Genomic DNA, 17,044 nt, shown 5'->3' on the forward strand with positions numbered 1-17,044 from the left:
TTGGTAAGCAGCATCAACACGTATATTGGTCAGTCCCAGCAGGTAGTGTGGCACAAAATGTTTCTGTGTGTGGTGCAGACACGTAGGCAGTGCCCTTGTGGCAATGCCAAAACAACTGAAGTGCCCTGTGGCTTTCCCAAACATCGGCGTGCTGCGACAGAGCTGACGAAGGCCACCGCAACGGCAGCGTGGCCACCAACTTAAGCCAAAAGTGGGGGGCGTTTAGCTTTTGAGGTTCTTTTTTTTATTGGATGTAACTCTAACAAACCTGTATATGGGTACAAGGCGTTATTAAAAAACCCACCCCCTCTCTAATGTAAGACACCTGCTCTCTAATGCAAATCTATCTTGACTGCAGCATTACGGAAAGTTTAATGCCAAGACTGACCAGTGGGAGATTTTGAAGCTGACTGATTTCTGACACTTCCAAGTGCAAGTTAGAAGTTTCTTGTCTCTATGTAAAAGGCAGTTTACAGCAGCTTTGGGGGGGTGAGGGAGAGGAGGGGGCCGGTCGGAGAGGTACCAGCATGTGTTTAACATACAGAACGGGCCTTGCTGAGGAAGCATTGGACTGCTGGGTGTGATTGCCCAGGTTCCTTTACCTGCTGCTTGAAGGAGGCTGAACTTCCTCGTCCTGCTCCACTCTCACACCCTTCTCCTAGTTGTGCCTGGGTCCTGGCTCCTGCTGCACGCGGGAAAGGTTGATCAGTGTCAGCTCCTCTCTGTAGGCTGCTGTATTTGTCACTGCTGCCAAACTCTCTCTCTTACTCTGCTTCCCCTCTCCTGCAAAAGCCCTGGTTGGTGAATGGGTTTGCAAAGAAGTGTATACAGCTTTGGCTCCTGGAACCAGAAGAAAGCAAGTAAGTTTCTTTTTTTTTAATGGATTTTGCCTAAAGGAAGGCTAAGGGAAACAAACTGTCTTTAGTTACAGAAGATGCTTTCTGCCACAATTCCTGCTTTTTCCCCCCCAGAGCAATTTGTCCTAATTGTTGCAGTGTCCAGGACAGATGTGAGGGGAGTTAAGAGCAAGGAAGAGAATTTAGATGCTAATCTAGATTCTCAAGTTAATTTTGATTCGGAGGGAGTTTGTGATCCTTGTGGTTTGCAGCCTGCAAGCAGCCGAATCACACATGCTCACTTGAGAGCAAGAGCCCTGCTGTGATGCCCCAAGTGTGGAGCTGGAGACACGGGGCTGCTTAGTGGAGGAGGGCGCGGGGTGGCTGCCTCCTGCCTGAGCAGATACTTAGCTGCAATGTTAACTTAATATCAGCCAAGGCAATCCACCCACTTTGGAAACTTGTACTGCATGAGTTAATCACAGTGCACACAACAGATAACTTGCCAAATGAGCAGAGCCAACCTGCACTAACTGTGGGGTGTTTTCCTCAACACCTTTCTTTCTGGAAACAAAGGCAGGCAGAGACTGCACTAACCAGACCAGGCCTGTGATTATTGAGGGGTAGTGCAAGCAGGAAAGGACTGCAAGTCTGTGTGAGTGAGGCTGGACTTGCCCTCTTAGGATGGCAGGCAAGTTTTGTGATCAGCTTTTTCAGAAAGGGGCAGCTTTGAGCAGCATGGGCTCCACTGTGTGTGACCAAGACCCCCAGCAGCTGACAAGGGCTCTGCAATACAGACATGGGCTCCCAAAATGCCACTCGGGTAGTGGCAGCTGGTGCCACAGCTTTGCAGCTCCAGGCCCCCCCTGTACCTGTTTTCCAAGCCCTGAATCCCCAGCAGGTGATCTCATCTGAAGGGAGATGCGGTTTCTCCAGGCAGGGCTTGTCTCTTGCGTTCCCACAGAAGCAGCTTCAGCTCCACCATTAATCCTGCCTTTGGGGACTACTGTGGGGCTGATGACCAAACTCCAAAGCAGGTGGGGACCTGGCTAAGAAGCACTATGATAATTTACATGGGACATTCAAGCTGGATAGTGAAGTAGACAAGGGACTTCGTTCTGTGTCTTTTAGAGGAAGTGGTTGCAGGGTAGGGGTGCACTACCCTTATCTGAGAAGGACAAAGCTTAACCTGGGCCCTGCGTGCAGGCCACCAGCAAAGACTGGCACCACAGCTCTCCCCTTCAAGCAGGTAAGCAGGGCGCACAGCTGCTCCAGGGACCCAGTGCAGGCCAAGCCCACACAAACACCCAAGCACCTCTAGCATCAGCTTCTCAGCACAAGCTGCCCATGTCTGCTCACGTGCAGTGCCTGCCCCTGCAGGAATAAGCACCCCCAAAGCTGGGGTGAGCCCAGTCCGTGTGAGAGCCAGCCCCCCCACACACGTTCCCAGCCTTCCCAAGTTTACAATTAGACGTCAAAGATGCTGAATTCTGCCCGAGAATTTAAACAGCAATCTGCTTTTATTTGTAAGATGCCAGAGATGTTTACAGCAAAGCTTGCTGAACCTGCTGAGGGAGGCTCAGCTTCTCACGGCTTAAGCAGATGGACCAGCAGCACCTACGGACTCAATGGCACGGCCATTTGTTTAAAAAGTTTGAAGTCACCTCCAGGATAGTGGCTTCACAGCTCACGTCTGTGGAGACTCAGTTGTAAGAGAAGTGGTAGAGATCCTGTTTGACAGCCATGAGCAAGCCGGGAACGCCGCGGCTCCCACCGAGCCTCGAGGAAAGCACCACGCTGGGAATGGCGTCCTTGGCGGCGGGGTGGGGAGAGGGGATGGTTCTGAGCAGGCGGGCGTCCTGCAGGCTCCACAGTCGGGTGTAGCAGTCCTGGCCCACTGCAGGGGAGAGCACAGGGCAGCAGAGCTCAGCACGTGGCACACACTGCTGCACCATGTCCGTGGGCAGGGAAGCACAGGGCCTCGGGGAAAGGAACCCAAGGAGAGCTGGTTACTGCCTTCAAAGTGACTGTGGGAATGGGGCTCTACCCTCAAGATTCAGGGGGGCTGTCTCATTTATGCCCGTTACTTATCCCTTTACCAACTAAGGAGCTGGAGCCAAGGGTATTCAAACAATGGCAAGTGGTACAGACAGGACACCAGGAGTTAGGTGTACGTGCCAGTGCTTCAGTCTACCACCACGCTACCCTCTTAAGCGTCAAAGTGCACAGATATATGTTACATTCTGTCAACTATTTTATTATTGTTACTAGATATTATGTTACTATTTTAAGATTTCTCCTTTTGTGTTACTTCCCTGAATTTCAAAAATCAAGTATTTTCCGCTCCACTTGAGACATGCTGGGGAATGGATAACATCACTATTACTGGACAGAGCAGATAGAGTTGAGAGCCACAGAGCAGTCATTACAGTCAGGGTGTATACACAACCCTTTTTCTTGATTTTCATAGTTGTTATGCTTTGTCTAAGGCTTAATTTCTATCTATTCCAAAGACTCAGAGCTTGCAACAGCTACATTTAAGAAACATTCCCCAAGCCTAAGCAGTCACTGCCAGCCACTCTACAAGTACAGGGACAAAAGCCAACCTACCTGCTGTCAGAAGCCCCTCCTCCTCATTCACGTGCAGGGGGAGAACAGCATATTCATTGTGATGGCCTTTGTACTGTTTCACACACTGGGTTGTTCTCAGGTCCCACAGTTTTATCTGCAAGTTAAGTATTTTTTTCAGAAGACAGCATGATTAGCAAAGCAGAAACCACGTGATATTGGGTAAATAAGTGCACTTCAAAAGAGGGAGCAAAAGGCTCAAAATATGGGATTGCAACCAGTTAAGTAGCCAACAATGCGAATATTTATTGAAAACATTTGTTCCTGGAAAAGTATCAGAAACAAAAACAAACAAACCACCCCCAGAACACTTGGTAAATTAAGCAGGAAAAAAAACATTACTAAGTCTGTTGTAAGTAGAGTGTCCCTTACATTTTACTGAAAACTCCTACTAGGGCCTCAGAAAAAAGAGCTCATCTCCTTTGAAGTACTGTACTAAAATAAAGATGGAAAGAAAAACTCCAGGCTTGAGCTGAATGACTTATGTTGGAGGAGCCTCTTGTCTCCAAGCCACATGAATACAGAGTTTAGGAAACAAAGGAGCATGAGAGTGAGGGTAGAGAAGAGCCATTATGTCCCTCCAAAGGGTGAGTGTCCCCCTCAACCTTGGCTAAGAGCCTCTCAGCACCCAGTTACTGCAGCAGGGCCCAATGCAAAGCTCCTCCTGCAGCCAGGAGGCCCTACCTCTCCAGCCATGTCTGCTGCCATGAGATAGTGCTCAGCCTGGAGAAGGCGAAGAGATGTGACTGCCGAGTCGTGGAAGAGACGGCCTGCCTTCCAGCCCTGGCCCCTGCGGCTGCGCTGCCGCACGTCGATGCCGAACACCTCACCTGAGCGGCAGCCGTTGTACAGCACAGGGCTCTGCAAGAGGACCAGGGAAAAGAAACATTTTTCTAAATGAAACAAGAAACATAATAAGCTACATACATAATGACTACGCAAGGGTAGTCATGTCGAGTTTTTTAGGTCTCCATGGTACTTGTCACAGAATTTTATTAAATGGGCATTGAGAACCAGAGTTTTACATGCATTATTACTGCTGCTCCTCATAATTGCTTTACTTCTTTTTACCTCTTTGCATTTAACAAAGTAGCTTCTGTTGCCATAGAGTTTGAAACTGGCTGACTTTTTCTTTCTTTTTTTCCCCCCACTTTTCCCTTGTGGGCCAACATCAGCTCACGTCAGCTCTATTACTGTAATCACAACCTTACATACAGCACAATGAGTTCTGCTGCAAACAGAACAAAAAGGCCATCACCAAGAGAGGGGTCTGAAAAGAATTAGGCTATGTATTTCTTTCTACCTGTGTTGCAAACTGTTGTGCCAGGACATCACTATTGGTTCCAAATGTCTGTCGGTGGCCTGTCACTACATTGGTCACAAGAACGCGCCGTGTCAGGCCTGCAGAAGCCAGAGGGGGGTTGTTCAGCTGGGACACGAGAAGCAGCTGGGAGACAAGCGCCAGAAGTCATTCTCCCCGAGATAAAGAGGGTAACCACCCTCACTCACCTGTGCTGAAGCAGTTGTCAGCCTGGGGATTCAGGCACCATGCACAGGACCAGGCAGTGGATATCTTAAAGCTGCACAGCATTCCTGGTCGATCTCCTAAGAAAGGTGGACAACACAAAAAGCATCCATAAAATTGCATGGACAGGACGATAGCTCATAAAGCCTGTCCTCAACTCCATTCCTCTTTTAACATCACAATTGGAAACAGAAACCCACACTGTTACTCCATCAAGTATTCCCGTGCTACTAGAGAGCACAAAAAGGGACTTCATGATTGTAAGCTGAACCCTATGGACTACAGATAGGTGATCATGGGGAAAAAAATAAGAAAAAAAGTCTTTTCAGTAGTCAGTAGGCTGGCCAGGTAAAAGAGACGTAACCCTTCCCTGACATTATTTACTCTAGAACCCATACATTACCCAAAAATCAACCTGAAAGTTTTCGGAACAGTGAAGACAGAAGGATTAACAGAAAAATGGGAAAAGAACAGAAGGAAAGAAGAAAAAAAGAGGGGGAGTGCAGACAGATTATAATCATCTCCCTGTTTTTAGAAGGCAGGTCTGAGTAAATGACAACACCCTAAATTTGGCTCTTACTGCTGTAGTTACTACCTAACTTCTTGTTCATTAATTCCTCAGGTCAGTTCTTTGACCTATTCACTTCTTAAACTGTTACAGGCTCTCTGCACTTGACAAGAATATGAGAAGCTCTCCCTCTACTAAAGCCGCAACAGAGAAGTAACCTCCCCTTCACGCTCTGCTCAGAGAGGCAGCAAACAAGCACTGAGCAAGCCCTGCACCCTACCTGGGTTGGAGTTGCTGAAGAGCGACGCAGGAAGCAGGCTGGCGCAGCCGGGCGTTTCCGCAATTCCCATGAGACACAGCGTGCTCCAGAGGGTTAAGGAAAACACTGCATCTCTGCCTGGTAAAGATCAAGCCGCCTAGCACGTAGAGATGGAAAACGCAAGATACGACACACAGCAGCTCACTGTGCTTTGCATTTTATGATCAGGTCGCAACACTTCCTTTCTCCCATCGGGAAGGCAGAGATAGAACTCCAGGTCTAGCTTATGCATGTCCCCAGAAAGAGGAATACTAATGCATCTCCCAGAAAGAAGAATACTAATGCATCTCCTGTTCTTTCTAAGGACAGGAAAAACAGGCAAACAATCCTCTCCCCCTTCACCTCCCCCCAAAACATGGATCATTCTCCTCATCGTTACGTGCTGACGCCGCTGCACTAGTTCAGATCTGTTTTTTCATGGAGATGAGCTGGGCAGAGGAGTACAGGCACATAGGGGAAGCCAGGAAGCCTCACTTTAGCCTGCACTGAAATACTTTCTAAACATTATAGCACGTACGGATAGGATTCTAGGCTTGTTTTAGAGTTCAGCGTGTTAAGTCTGTGACATGACTAGACAAAAACATGAAAGGACTAAATCAAACAATCTACAACTCCCATCCCTCCTTGAGCAAGTCCGATGGATTCTTGCCATCTTCTGGATCAGTTCTGGTATTTTTTGCTTCTCCTGTGAGAAGTTAGGCACATTTGCATAGTACTTCGTCCTTGGATACTTCAGTGCTGCATCTGCCTGCCATCTCCCACATTAAACCCCCTTTTCCTTCCTCTCCCCTGTGATTCTGCAAGCTAGATGCATCTATACTGCAGCAGCTTACATGCATCTCACTAACTCAGCTTTCCTTCAATTTTCCTAACTCTCTCTATTTTACAGGATAATATTCAGGGTCAGGAAAATACACAGGTACAGCACGGGTACAGCACAATGCAAACTACTAGAGTTGAACTGAAATGTTGTATTTTAAAAAGGATATAAAACATGAGAATCTGGATGAGTCAGTGACGCCCAGCACACAGAATTCACCTTCAGACACAAGAAGACATATCATTTTCGTGGTCTCCTGTACAATTTATGAAAGGGTATTTCCATGCAGAGATGACATGAAACTAAGACCTGGGCACATACACTTAGCCCACTAACTAGCCCAGTAATGGCACATAAAAGATCATTTTAGTTTTATACTCCTCTTAAATGTAGGAGCAGACAGGCAGCATTCAGAATTCTATCCAAATTGAGCTGAGGCATCAAACACATCTGGCTATTTAGGACAGCATCCTTAAAAGTATCTGAAAACAAAGTAAAATATTTTCTCCGATCCGTTTTTAAGAAAGAAGCAAACAAATCCTGGTAGTTTCTGGCTTTCACCATTAGTTTTGTCAGCTACTGCCTGTAAGCACTTACTGGAGTAAGTGTTACGTGTGAAAGGTGGAACCTTCCACAGAGGTTTCTGTTCTGTCAAAGCCAGGGCTGGTATAATTCTGTGCATCAGAACTCTGCAGGGGCAGAGTTTTCCATTCTCATCTCCTAGCCCACTCCCCACCTCTCAGGCACTTCCACTTGGCTTCTCGGGGGCTGGTGTTCAGAGAACACAAGCGAGGGCAGCAGGAAGAGCGCAGGGTACCTTTCGGTTTGTGAAGTAGAGGTTGTCATACATCTCCACAGTGAGTGACTCCTGCCCCAGGCCGCTGAGATTGATGATACCGTATTTGCACCCTCCATGTTCCACATCGTTCACAGTGAATATCCGCTCACAAGCAACATCTGCCTGGGAAGAAAAATCATTGTCACATGGGAACTCACTGGAATAATTAGGTCTAAGTTGAAGAAAAAGGAGAAAACTTGTCTGTTCACCACCATCTGCTTTGCTTTCCGTTTATCTATAATGCAGAGTGACCACCCTCTTTGTACATTCATGCACAGAAAACAAATTCAGTATGTTAGGAGTGAGTCTTTTACCAATAAGAAATCTTCCTTCTAATTACACCCATCCTGACCATTTACTCTGGACAGTTAGTGAGCACAGAAATTAAGTCTTATGAAATATGATATTGGAATTCTCCTACACTGCACAAAAGTCTGTTCCCTTGCTGGATCACAGTGCAGTGAAGCAGCTCGTATTATGCCGCACTTTGTGCTTTATGACATTAAGTTTCCAACTCCCTTCCAGCTTCAGCAAGAAGGTGTTCTGTTTACAAGGCTGGAAGCTGGTACAAGAGAATTTGCTGCATTTGCGACCCCTCCTGCACATGCAGTACCATCAAAACCAGGAGGAACTGCCTTCAAAGGATCAGAAGTAAAATCGTTACTGGCATCTACACAGACTCTAGGGACCACAGACTTTACTATTCTACAAATTCTTCTCCATTTTCTCTGTCTTCCCGTAAAAATCAGTCATATCTCTCCTTTTCACCATTTCCCATTTGTAGAGGAGGAAGAGCTGCTTCCTACCTGCTATAAATATTATGGAGCACATTTTTTGAGAACTAACACAATCCAAAAATGCATTCTTGAATGCAGAATCTGACCTATGGGATTCAATTACAAGAGCTCCCTCTATTCTAAAAGCAGAACAAGTATCTTACCACAATTATTTTAAAGTTGTTGGTTCCAGTGACTGAGGAATCTGGACTGTGAATTTCTATCTTCCGCCTCTGCATGCAGTTTACTTTTAGTTCATGGACTAGTCTGTGAAAAGGAAGGGGGGAAATAAGTTAGCTATGCCTAGGTTTAATGCTAACCGAAAAAAGTGTGCATAAGCGACAGAACCTGCTTTTTATCACAGATGATAAAATGCCTGAACAACTGGTGAGCCCCAGTTTCACTTATACAGCCCACGAAAAGCTGTGGAAGATGCCAATGGATTCCATTCTGTTATTTCAAGCCCCAAGACACCTTTAGTAGCAGAAACAACAACATCCTAAGTTGCTGATTTGCCTTCTCCAGGTTAATCTGAGTATAGAGAGTCTAAAGGGGGATTGGAAATAGGTCTAAGTCAGCTGAGAAAAACTTATCTACATTTATGAAGTACAGCATGGCAAAACACTGAAAAAACGTGTTTTTGAGAGTAGGAAATATTTTCCTCATTCGACTTCTCAGCACTTTTGGAAAAGTCTGTGAAGCCCTTCTCCAAACATGCATGAGTTAATCTGTAATGGAAAACAAGGTGGGGTCTGATTTTATATATATAAACTACATAATGACTATTTTGTTATTGCAACTACAATACATTCTTCTCTTGTCCTACCTGGAAAAAAAGAGAATGCAAAACAAACCAACCCCACCACCAAAAACCACCCATCACTGCACACAAACAACTCCGACAGGAATTTCTGTGCTAACAGCAGAACTTGCTAGTGCAAACAGAAGAGAATTCAAATCATTTTACCTGCAATAACTTGTGGAGCTGAGTAAACCCAGCTGCCTTTTATGCAACAGTGCAGACGAGTTCAGTCCAGGCCTTGTTGTTTTCTACAAGAGAATAAAGTGGAAGCACATTCAGTTATCTGCTTGTTTAGGATTCCTTTGATACTTCATGTTTGGGATGTTTTGTGAGCTTCGTCCTCTAGCCTACATTTATATATAAGAATCAAAATTAAAGTTTCAGAAGGTCTGTAAAACACATTCCAGCACCACCTCAGTAGTCTACTAGGGCAAGCAGGCAAAAAGGAGGAAAAATATAACCAAGGGCAAATGCTATAAGAGAGGCCAGGTGCTCCTAAATACAAAACTGAGGGAAAAAAAAAAGCATAATAAAAATGTATTGACAAAAATTGACATAAAAATTTAAGGTGTTATGCAACATACTGATTAAAACTTTCTATTACCACATGACTGCTACTATGCAGTGTTACTGTTGCACTGAACTGCTTTTACATTCATCTTTAAAATTTCCTACAAATACTTCAAATAATGATGACAGTAAAGGGAAAGTTTACTTGGCAGAGTTTGTAAGTAGGAATTTTTGATAATTCTCTGACAAAGCAGTATTTAAAAGTCAAAATAACTGCATCTGGCACCTTGATTCAGACATCTGATTTGGCATCTAAATTTTAGTAAGACATATATCTACAGATCCCATTAAAAACAACCTGGCAAGCAGCTTTCTGAATACTAAATTGCTTATGGAAAGACCTATCTGTAGCATTTTCATAGCCAAGACAGAAGAGCTGATTTGATGGTTGAAGTAAGAACTCATTACCTTTGGGGGAAAAAAAAATATATATATATATACACTGCACTTCTAAGTGACAGCACTTTATACCCAGCACATTTAAGCTGAGATTAACTACATGAAAACAAAGATTCTTGTTGCTTTACAAGATATCCTTGTTAGGTATTTTTCCCAGACATTATTCAGCGCTATTTTCTCTGCTGTAACACTTTATGCCTGGAAAGCCTATAAAGGTAAGACCAACTTTTTTCTTCTTCTCTCTCTCTTTTTTTTTTTTTTTTTCCCCTGCCAATAAAACAGTCAATCAACAAAACAGAACTCTTCTCAGAAACGCTGTTTCAACAGAACTTCATTAGTACTGTCCCTAGGGGTCTGGAAATATGAAAGTTTGTTTATATTAAGCATATGGAAAAGCTACAATTAAGACCCTACCTTGCAAATTCCAAGCAGGGATTTGAAACCAGGCATCCGACATCCTGAGTTAAGTTCAACTGTTGGTCTACCTGCTACTCTGAGCACAGTTCCTGTTTCTTTACACATTTAGTTTTGGAAAGAGCTTGTTTTCATTCCTGTGTAGAACAAACAAGTTCTTCAAGAATTTCAAAGACTAAACTCTCAGCAAAAAAGAATTCTCAGCTTGTGAGCTGTCCTGGGTCAGAACACAATAAAAGACTTTATTGTCTTTTCAATCTTTTTTCAATTTCAATCTTTTCAATCAATTTTCAATTTCAATTGTTTTTTGAGCCTACCTTCTTTTGTTTTTCTTCCTCTTCTAAGAGTCTCAGTCTTTTACATTCCATTGCCTTGTACTGAATACTCTCCTTGGTGAGTGGGTTGCAGTTATTATGTCCAGGCAACAGACGAAAATAACGGTTCTTTTCCGAGTCATAGTAAAATCCTGGCAGCTCTGAAGTGGCAAATGACAGGAAAACAAATAAACAACAGATATATAACTTAGTTTCTTTAAGTTTCTTCTTTGACATCCCTCCTCTTCATGGGAATGTCAAAGGGTTACAAAGCTCAAAGCACTTGCTCCCAGCACATCCCACGCACGATAAACAGACAGGGAACAGATGACAACGATATCTCCTATCAAATAACTGCTGACAGCCACTTAGAGGAAAGCTTGCAAATGCAGTGTCAATACACAAGTACAGAGGGGATGTCAGCAAGATAAAATGCAGACAGATCAGAGAAACAAAGGAAGATTTTTTTTGCTGCAGAACAAAAATGACTATTCTTCACAAATCAGTCATGAGGGGTCCTGACTGATTTAGATGAATCAGTCATTGTTGGTTAAAAGAGTAGTTAAGGGAGTGTCAAGCAAAGTAACTGGCAGCTAAGCATCATCCAAATGGAAACAAAGTGATTCACTTTCCAGAACATGCCACCTTTTCCTGAATACATAAGACAGATTTAGATACAAGCAAAGCACATTTTGACAATATACCAATGCTCATTCCACAGATGGATTGGGAAGAGAGAAACATGCAATTTTAATGCTTCACTGCCTGGGTAGATTCACAGTAGACAGACAAAACACTTTTGACAGACTCGTAACAGTGGACTGCCTCAAGGCAAAGGATTTTATTTGAAAAAGGTAAAAGTTAACATATTCAGCTAATTTCAGTAGTTCGTATTTAAACCTTTTGCTATTGCTAGAAATTGAATTATGAACAGCAGCAAAACAGATTACTTTAAAGACATCTCCTTGTCAACATCTCTTAGGAATGAACAGCCAAGATTTATTCATGTCAAAAAAGTGAAGTTAGGGCATCTATCAATTAGGTTGTTAACACTGCACTGCACTCAGTATATTTAAAACATTTATAGAGCAACAGATGCTTTGCAGGGTGAATATTTTCAACAGGATTACAACCTCTTAGGCACGATTGGGCTGATACACAAGAGGGTCAGTTTAAACTCTGCCTTTGTCTGTTGCTAAGAGGTTATACAGACAGTGCTGTTTCAGAAATCTCCCACACTGGGGAAATATGTTACTATAAGCTTAGCTTTATTTGGGATGCATATATGAGTCTGGAAACTAGAATGCGAGAGAGACACCTTCCTTAATACTATCAGTATTGCAGCAAGTTCTCTAGTTGCCTCCCTGATCAATGAACAAACATTTGTCCATCAAAGAACATGTTTTACTGACTGCAAAACACATGGAAGTAGTATAGATGAATTTATATTTTTTTCAGTTTTAAAAACTCAGTTTTGAAACTCAGTTTTGAAAAACTGAGTTTTTAAAAGACTGATTATAGGATGTAGGTTATAATATTTACATGTTGTCTTATTTTCTTTGCTGATTAACTTTTTTTGTTGTTGAAAGAACTATTTTATAACTGCTACCGAAACATTTTTTTTCATAATATTGGGATATAGGTACGGATTTTGGACCAGTAAATGCAATGTCTTACCTGGTGCTACAGAGTTCTGTGTTAAACTGGAAGAAGAATTTTCACTACTGCTGGGGCCTGCATTTATGGGGGGCTCCGTCTCCTCCTGTCTGGGTCTAAAGGATAATATTGCCTTCAAAACTGACTCACAACTGTTCTAGAAACATTTATTGCAAAGGCTCTTGAAAGCAGTTTGCTATTACAGTAATAGGGTACAATGTCATAAGCACCGCAAGTGAACCATAATAAACAAAAACAAAACAGAAACAGCAGAAATGTTTACCCTAAAAAACCTCTTAAGAACACTAGAGACATCAACATCCTAAAGTCTTTACATTTACTAGAATATTTGAGATGGACTCTGATCTGCCTGCCTTTAATACTTTGGCAAAACATTTTGGTGTTCTACTAGCTCTTCCTGTTTTAAAGAAAAAGAGAAAAAAAAAAGGGAAAAAAAAGAGAAAGCAAAGGCTTGTAAACACTGGAACTCTTTACAGCATTAAGTCATAGAGCCAGCATACATAAAATTATGATGTCAGGTAAAAAATAATTTACTATTATCTTTGGGTCATGAATCTTGCAGATAAAGCTCCAAAAGAAGTACATTTAGAAGAAAAATCCAAGTAAAATATGATCCACTTTTGTCATCACTATTGTACTGCAGCTGAATCTAGGTAATTGCAGCTTGTTTCTTTTTGAAATTATTTGAGTAAATATGTTCAATATGGATGAGTGAAATTCCATTTGGATGTTTTCTGAATCACCTGCACACTTCTGACTTTCAGAGGCAGTTCTTACTACAATTCATCTCATAAGCATGATGACACTTTACACAGTTTGTAGCTTGAAATGAAAACAAAATAACACAAGGATTCTACTTCTAATGCAGGCTCTATTACCTTCTGACTGCACAAGCTTGAAGTAAAGAACATAATTCAATATGAAGACAAACAAGCAAATACCAAAATATTTAAGCTTTTGTTTTTGAAGCTTTTTAATCAAATCTCTTTTATTTTATATTCACTGCATTCATATTTCTTTTTTTCCCCTAGGTAAGACCTTCTCCCTCTCTCTCAAAAGAAAAAAGCTTACAGGACAAAAGCAGACAACCAGCCCACACTATCCTTGCAGGAGAAACTAAACACAGGAAAATCATTTTGACTCTTGAAAGAGTCTTTTTTCAAGGCAGTGAATTACTCCTAACGTCCTCTGTGTTTCAGTTACTTGACCTGCTAGATGTGACAATAATACCTACTTCACTGTACACTATTAATGCATTTTCAAACTTTTAGGAACACCATTTAATGACAGCTTTTAGCCTAATATGGCACTGAAGGGTAAAGCAACTTGGTGGGGTAGTGCTTCATTTTTTCTTCCCTGAACTATCTTTGCATATTGACAAACACCTTACAAAACAAGACCTAGCACACCTAAAAGGCTTACCTCAAGGAAACACCTCTCAGTTTTAAACCAAAATATAGCCCTGAGCATGCGATGAACATCCAAAGTTGAAAGTCATTCCACTCCTAACAGGCACAGTGATGACATGTATACTGAAAATCCTCTTGATTTTCAGACGGCTTCCGTCCCATTTCTGGGCCGGTACCATTACACTTAAAGCAAGCATCACCACTAACACTTTTATCATTTGAAATGCACAAAGCACACACTTGCCTTTCAGGATAGTGGCTGCGATGGGTTCTTCTGTACCGGCGGGGATGGTAACCTTCTTTGCGATTGCTCCACGCATGCTTTTCTCTACCCCTCCAGTAACTTCTCTTCATGCCTGCTTCCAAAACAAAGGTACATATTAAGTCTCCTTATCCCCAACAATCCAGCACACTAGATAGCAGGCGGCCTGGCGTCAAACTGAAGCAGCCCATAAGGGAGCCCACGAGCACGCCGCGGCTTGGTTTCGCTCTCGCGCAGGGGGTGCGCCACGAGCGGCGCGGCGGCAGCCACAGGAGGCCTCAGCTCCGCGGGACAGCCAGGCGCGAACTGCGAGGCTTCCTCCCGGCCCGGCCGGGCCGCGTGGAGCCACCGCAGGGGGAGCGGGGCCGCCCCCAGACCCCCACCCGGCCGCCCGGGCACCTCTGGGCCGACCCACCGCGAGGAGCCGCGTCTCAACCGCCACCCCGCGCCGCTTCCGCTCCGCAACGGCCCAACCCGCCCCCTGCTCACCGACGCTCGCGATTGGCCTCTCCCTGCGCCAGCCGTTTGATGGACAGCGTGCCTGCCAAACAGCGGGCGGTCTCCGGAGATGGGCGGGGACAGAGTTGCTGTTGGGCGGGGCGGGGCCAGAGTGGCCGTTGGGCGGGGCGGGCCGTTGAGGGCTGTGGCGCAGCCGTTAGCGGGGTCGAGGGTCGCGGTGGCGGCGGGTCATGGTGGGCGGGGGACGGGTTGCTGTGGAGGGGAAGGGGATACATGTTGAAGCACAAGGAGGGAAGTCCTTGGTCTGGGAAAAAATCGGAGATGGAGGGTCCTCGGTGACTGAGGTCCCCATTGCAGAGGGTCCTTCCCTTGCTGTGGGTGCCTTGAAATGTTTTTAAGGCCCTTTGCTTCTAGACAGTCCAAGTTTAGGTGGGCAACAGGCAAGGAGGCATCAGTGGTAAGGCAGCTGCCAAAAGCCTGTGACTAATGGCCAAAGAGGAGCCCAGGGCCACCCAAACCAGTGGCAGGAGGAGATGAGTGCTGCCATGGTCCAAGAGCAAAAGCTGAAATGGCAGCAAAAAGTTGTGACTCTGCCCTCAGTGAGGGCAGTTGCCCTGTTGTTACTTTAAGGAGACATTCTTCCATTCTTTCAGTTGTTTGATCTGGATTTTAAGTTCAAAATAGACAGTTAAAAGTGATTAGGAAAAAAAAAAAAAAAGGAAAAGGATGTCTTTCCAAGAAAAAAAAGGTGTCTTCCAGAACAGATAGCTGGAGAATTTACCTGCAGCTTGTGGCATAGCTTGTGAGCTCTATGTTTCTGCTTTAAAATGCAAGCTATCAGCAAGGAGTATTGCAAGTAGTCTTACGTTCTGCTTCTTTTGTTGGCTTAGTTTCAGGTTTTTAATTTTTGATGCCCATTAGCAATATTGAAAGTTCTGCAGCCAAAATGCTGTCTATAAATGCAGAGTTGAGTCCATTGAAGTAAAATTACTATTTTACTTATTACTTTATTTAGAGAGGAATGTTGGAACTAAATTACTTTATTTAGAGAGGAATGTTGGAAGAAATCTGTTGTCTCAGCTGTATTGTGCTTACTTATTTTTGAAATTCATAGACAAAATGGCTGCAGAACAGTTCAGAGATCAGCTTTCCATACATGCCCAACCTCCCTGTGTTTTTTTCCTTATCTGTGTTTGTCTAATCTGTTCTTAAAGCCTTTTGGTGTGTGATACTCAATGCAATTTATTTAATGATTTACTATATCTCCCAGTGAAAGATGTTCTGACGTGTGAACTGAATGATTATTGCTGCAGTTCAAACCCATTACTACTTTTCCAAGTTACTCCCTCTCTGCAAAACTGCTAAAGTTGTCCCGCTTGTTTTTTTTGTTGTTGTTGTTGTTTGTTTGTTTCATTTTATGAAGTCTGTGATCAAAAATGATGTGGAATTTACACTCTGAGAACAGCTGTTTTCATTCTGGTTTTGTACCTCTGATGATGCCTGGTCTGGCCACTACTGAGTGCCGCCCATCTCAGCACACCACTTCTCAGATTGATCATGGTCATGCTGATTTATAACTCTGCTCTCCAGTCCTGTCCTTCAGTTACTCTGGCTGTTTTTTTCTATTTATATAACTCAATGGACTGGACTTATACCTGTGTAGACCTAAAAGAGACAAATTCAGTCTGTATTTGCTTTATTTGCTAATTTAGGTTAAAATAAAAATGTAAATTGTGTTAAAATATGCTATTGAGACCAAACTTTGTTAATCACATTAGAATTTATTGTTCCACATAGGGTTAGGATTATCACTGTTTAGTGAGTTCTCTCATTCACTGGGCTTCAGCAGCTGAATTTCTGTATGCTCTTAGCAGTCACATTTGAAATCGAAGATAGTTTTTAAACTATTAAATTTTTTTTATGGTGAGACTTAAGCTGTGTATTTTATCTCATGATGACTGAGGTTAAAACTATGTGCTCTGCCTGTTACAGTTTGGTTTACACATGGCAACCTATTAAGCTGTGGTAGTTGCAACGTACATGTGAACCCATAAGTGGGGCTGTGCAAGATAATCAAAAGCAGGATTTGGTCTAACAATAGAACTCATCCTTCATTTGATTCCACTGAAATCAAACCAATTACATTAAGATCCCAATTAATTTTGTAGGCTTAATTTTTGCATTATAAACTGCAGTAGTCTTGCAGTAATAATGTCAAGACTTTTAAGTATTTTTGTGTATGAAAATTGTTGGTTGACTTGTATTTCTCAGCGTGTTGTCCTTTTGTCCCACAGGCCAGCTTTGCTGCTGATGCTGATACTCATTTTTGGATTCTCCTCCTGACGCTCACGAGGGAAGGAACAAGCTGCTGTAGCATTTGAGGTGATGAATTATCACAATTTATATGTATTGATCTGTAACTTGCTGCATTTATACTGCATTAGTATAAAATCTTGAGCTGTCACATCACAGTCTTGATGGTCTGGAG

The 17,044-nt window shown here is 43.3% G+C and overlaps 1 protein-coding gene across 3 annotated transcripts; it reads right to left on the minus strand.

Moving 5' to 3' along the window:
* Window positions 1-2,333: 2,333 nt before the first annotated feature.
* DCAF4 (DDB1 and CUL4 associated factor 4) lies at window positions 2,334-14,528 on the minus strand. Of its 3 annotated transcripts, XM_026038599.1 has the most exons (14): window positions 14,513-14,528; window positions 14,080-14,191; window positions 12,427-12,521; window positions 10,753-10,910; window positions 9,218-9,300; window positions 8,415-8,517; window positions 7,454-7,597; window positions 6,806-6,855; window positions 5,778-5,857; window positions 4,974-5,069; window positions 4,768-4,865; window positions 4,149-4,325; window positions 3,447-3,561; window positions 2,334-2,733 (listed from the first exon to the last, which is right to left on the minus strand). In XM_026038599.1, the coding sequence occupies exons 2-14, from the start codon at window positions 14,187-14,189 to the stop codon at window positions 2,540-2,542; spliced, it is 1,503 nt and encodes a 500-aa protein (XP_025894384.1). In that variant the 5' UTR covers window positions 14,190-14,191; window positions 14,513-14,528; the 3' UTR covers window positions 2,334-2,539. The 3 variants fall into 3 exon arrangements, with proteins under 3 accessions (XP_025894384.1, XP_025894385.1, XP_025894387.1); XM_026038600.1 differs by lacking the exons at window positions 10,753-10,910; window positions 12,427-12,521; window positions 14,080-14,191; window positions 14,513-14,528 and adding an exon at window positions 10,436-10,641; XM_026038602.1 differs by lacking the exons at window positions 9,218-9,300; window positions 10,753-10,910; window positions 12,427-12,521; window positions 14,080-14,191; window positions 14,513-14,528 and having other exon boundaries at window positions 7,454-7,593; window positions 8,415-8,478.
* Between the last annotated feature and the right edge of the window lie 2,516 nt (window positions 14,529-17,044).

This window comes from Nothoprocta perdicaria, unplaced genomic scaffold (genome assembly GCF_003342845.1).
Source record: "Nothoprocta perdicaria isolate Ctin4 unplaced genomic scaffold, notPer1 scaffold_213, whole genome shotgun sequence".
NCBI classification, from domain to species: Eukaryota; Metazoa; Chordata; class Aves; order Tinamiformes; family Tinamidae; genus Nothoprocta; species Nothoprocta perdicaria.

What these genes read in the sequence shown, in the direction of transcription:
- DCAF4 (XM_026038599.1), bottom strand. Translation starts at nt 14,189, where the DNA reads ATGAAGAGAAGTTACTGGAGGGGTAGAGAAAAGCATGCGTGGAGCAAT. An exon ending in CGCAGCCACTATCCTGAAAG is followed by an intron (nt 12,522 to 14,079) that starts GCAAGTGTGTGC and finishes ATTATCCTTTAG; the next exon opens with ACCCAGACAGGAGGAGACGG. An exon ending in TGACAACTGCTTCAGCACAG is followed by an intron (nt 4,866 to 4,973) that starts GTGAGTGAGGGT and finishes TGGCTTCTGCAG; the next exon opens with GCCTGACACGGCGCGTTCTT.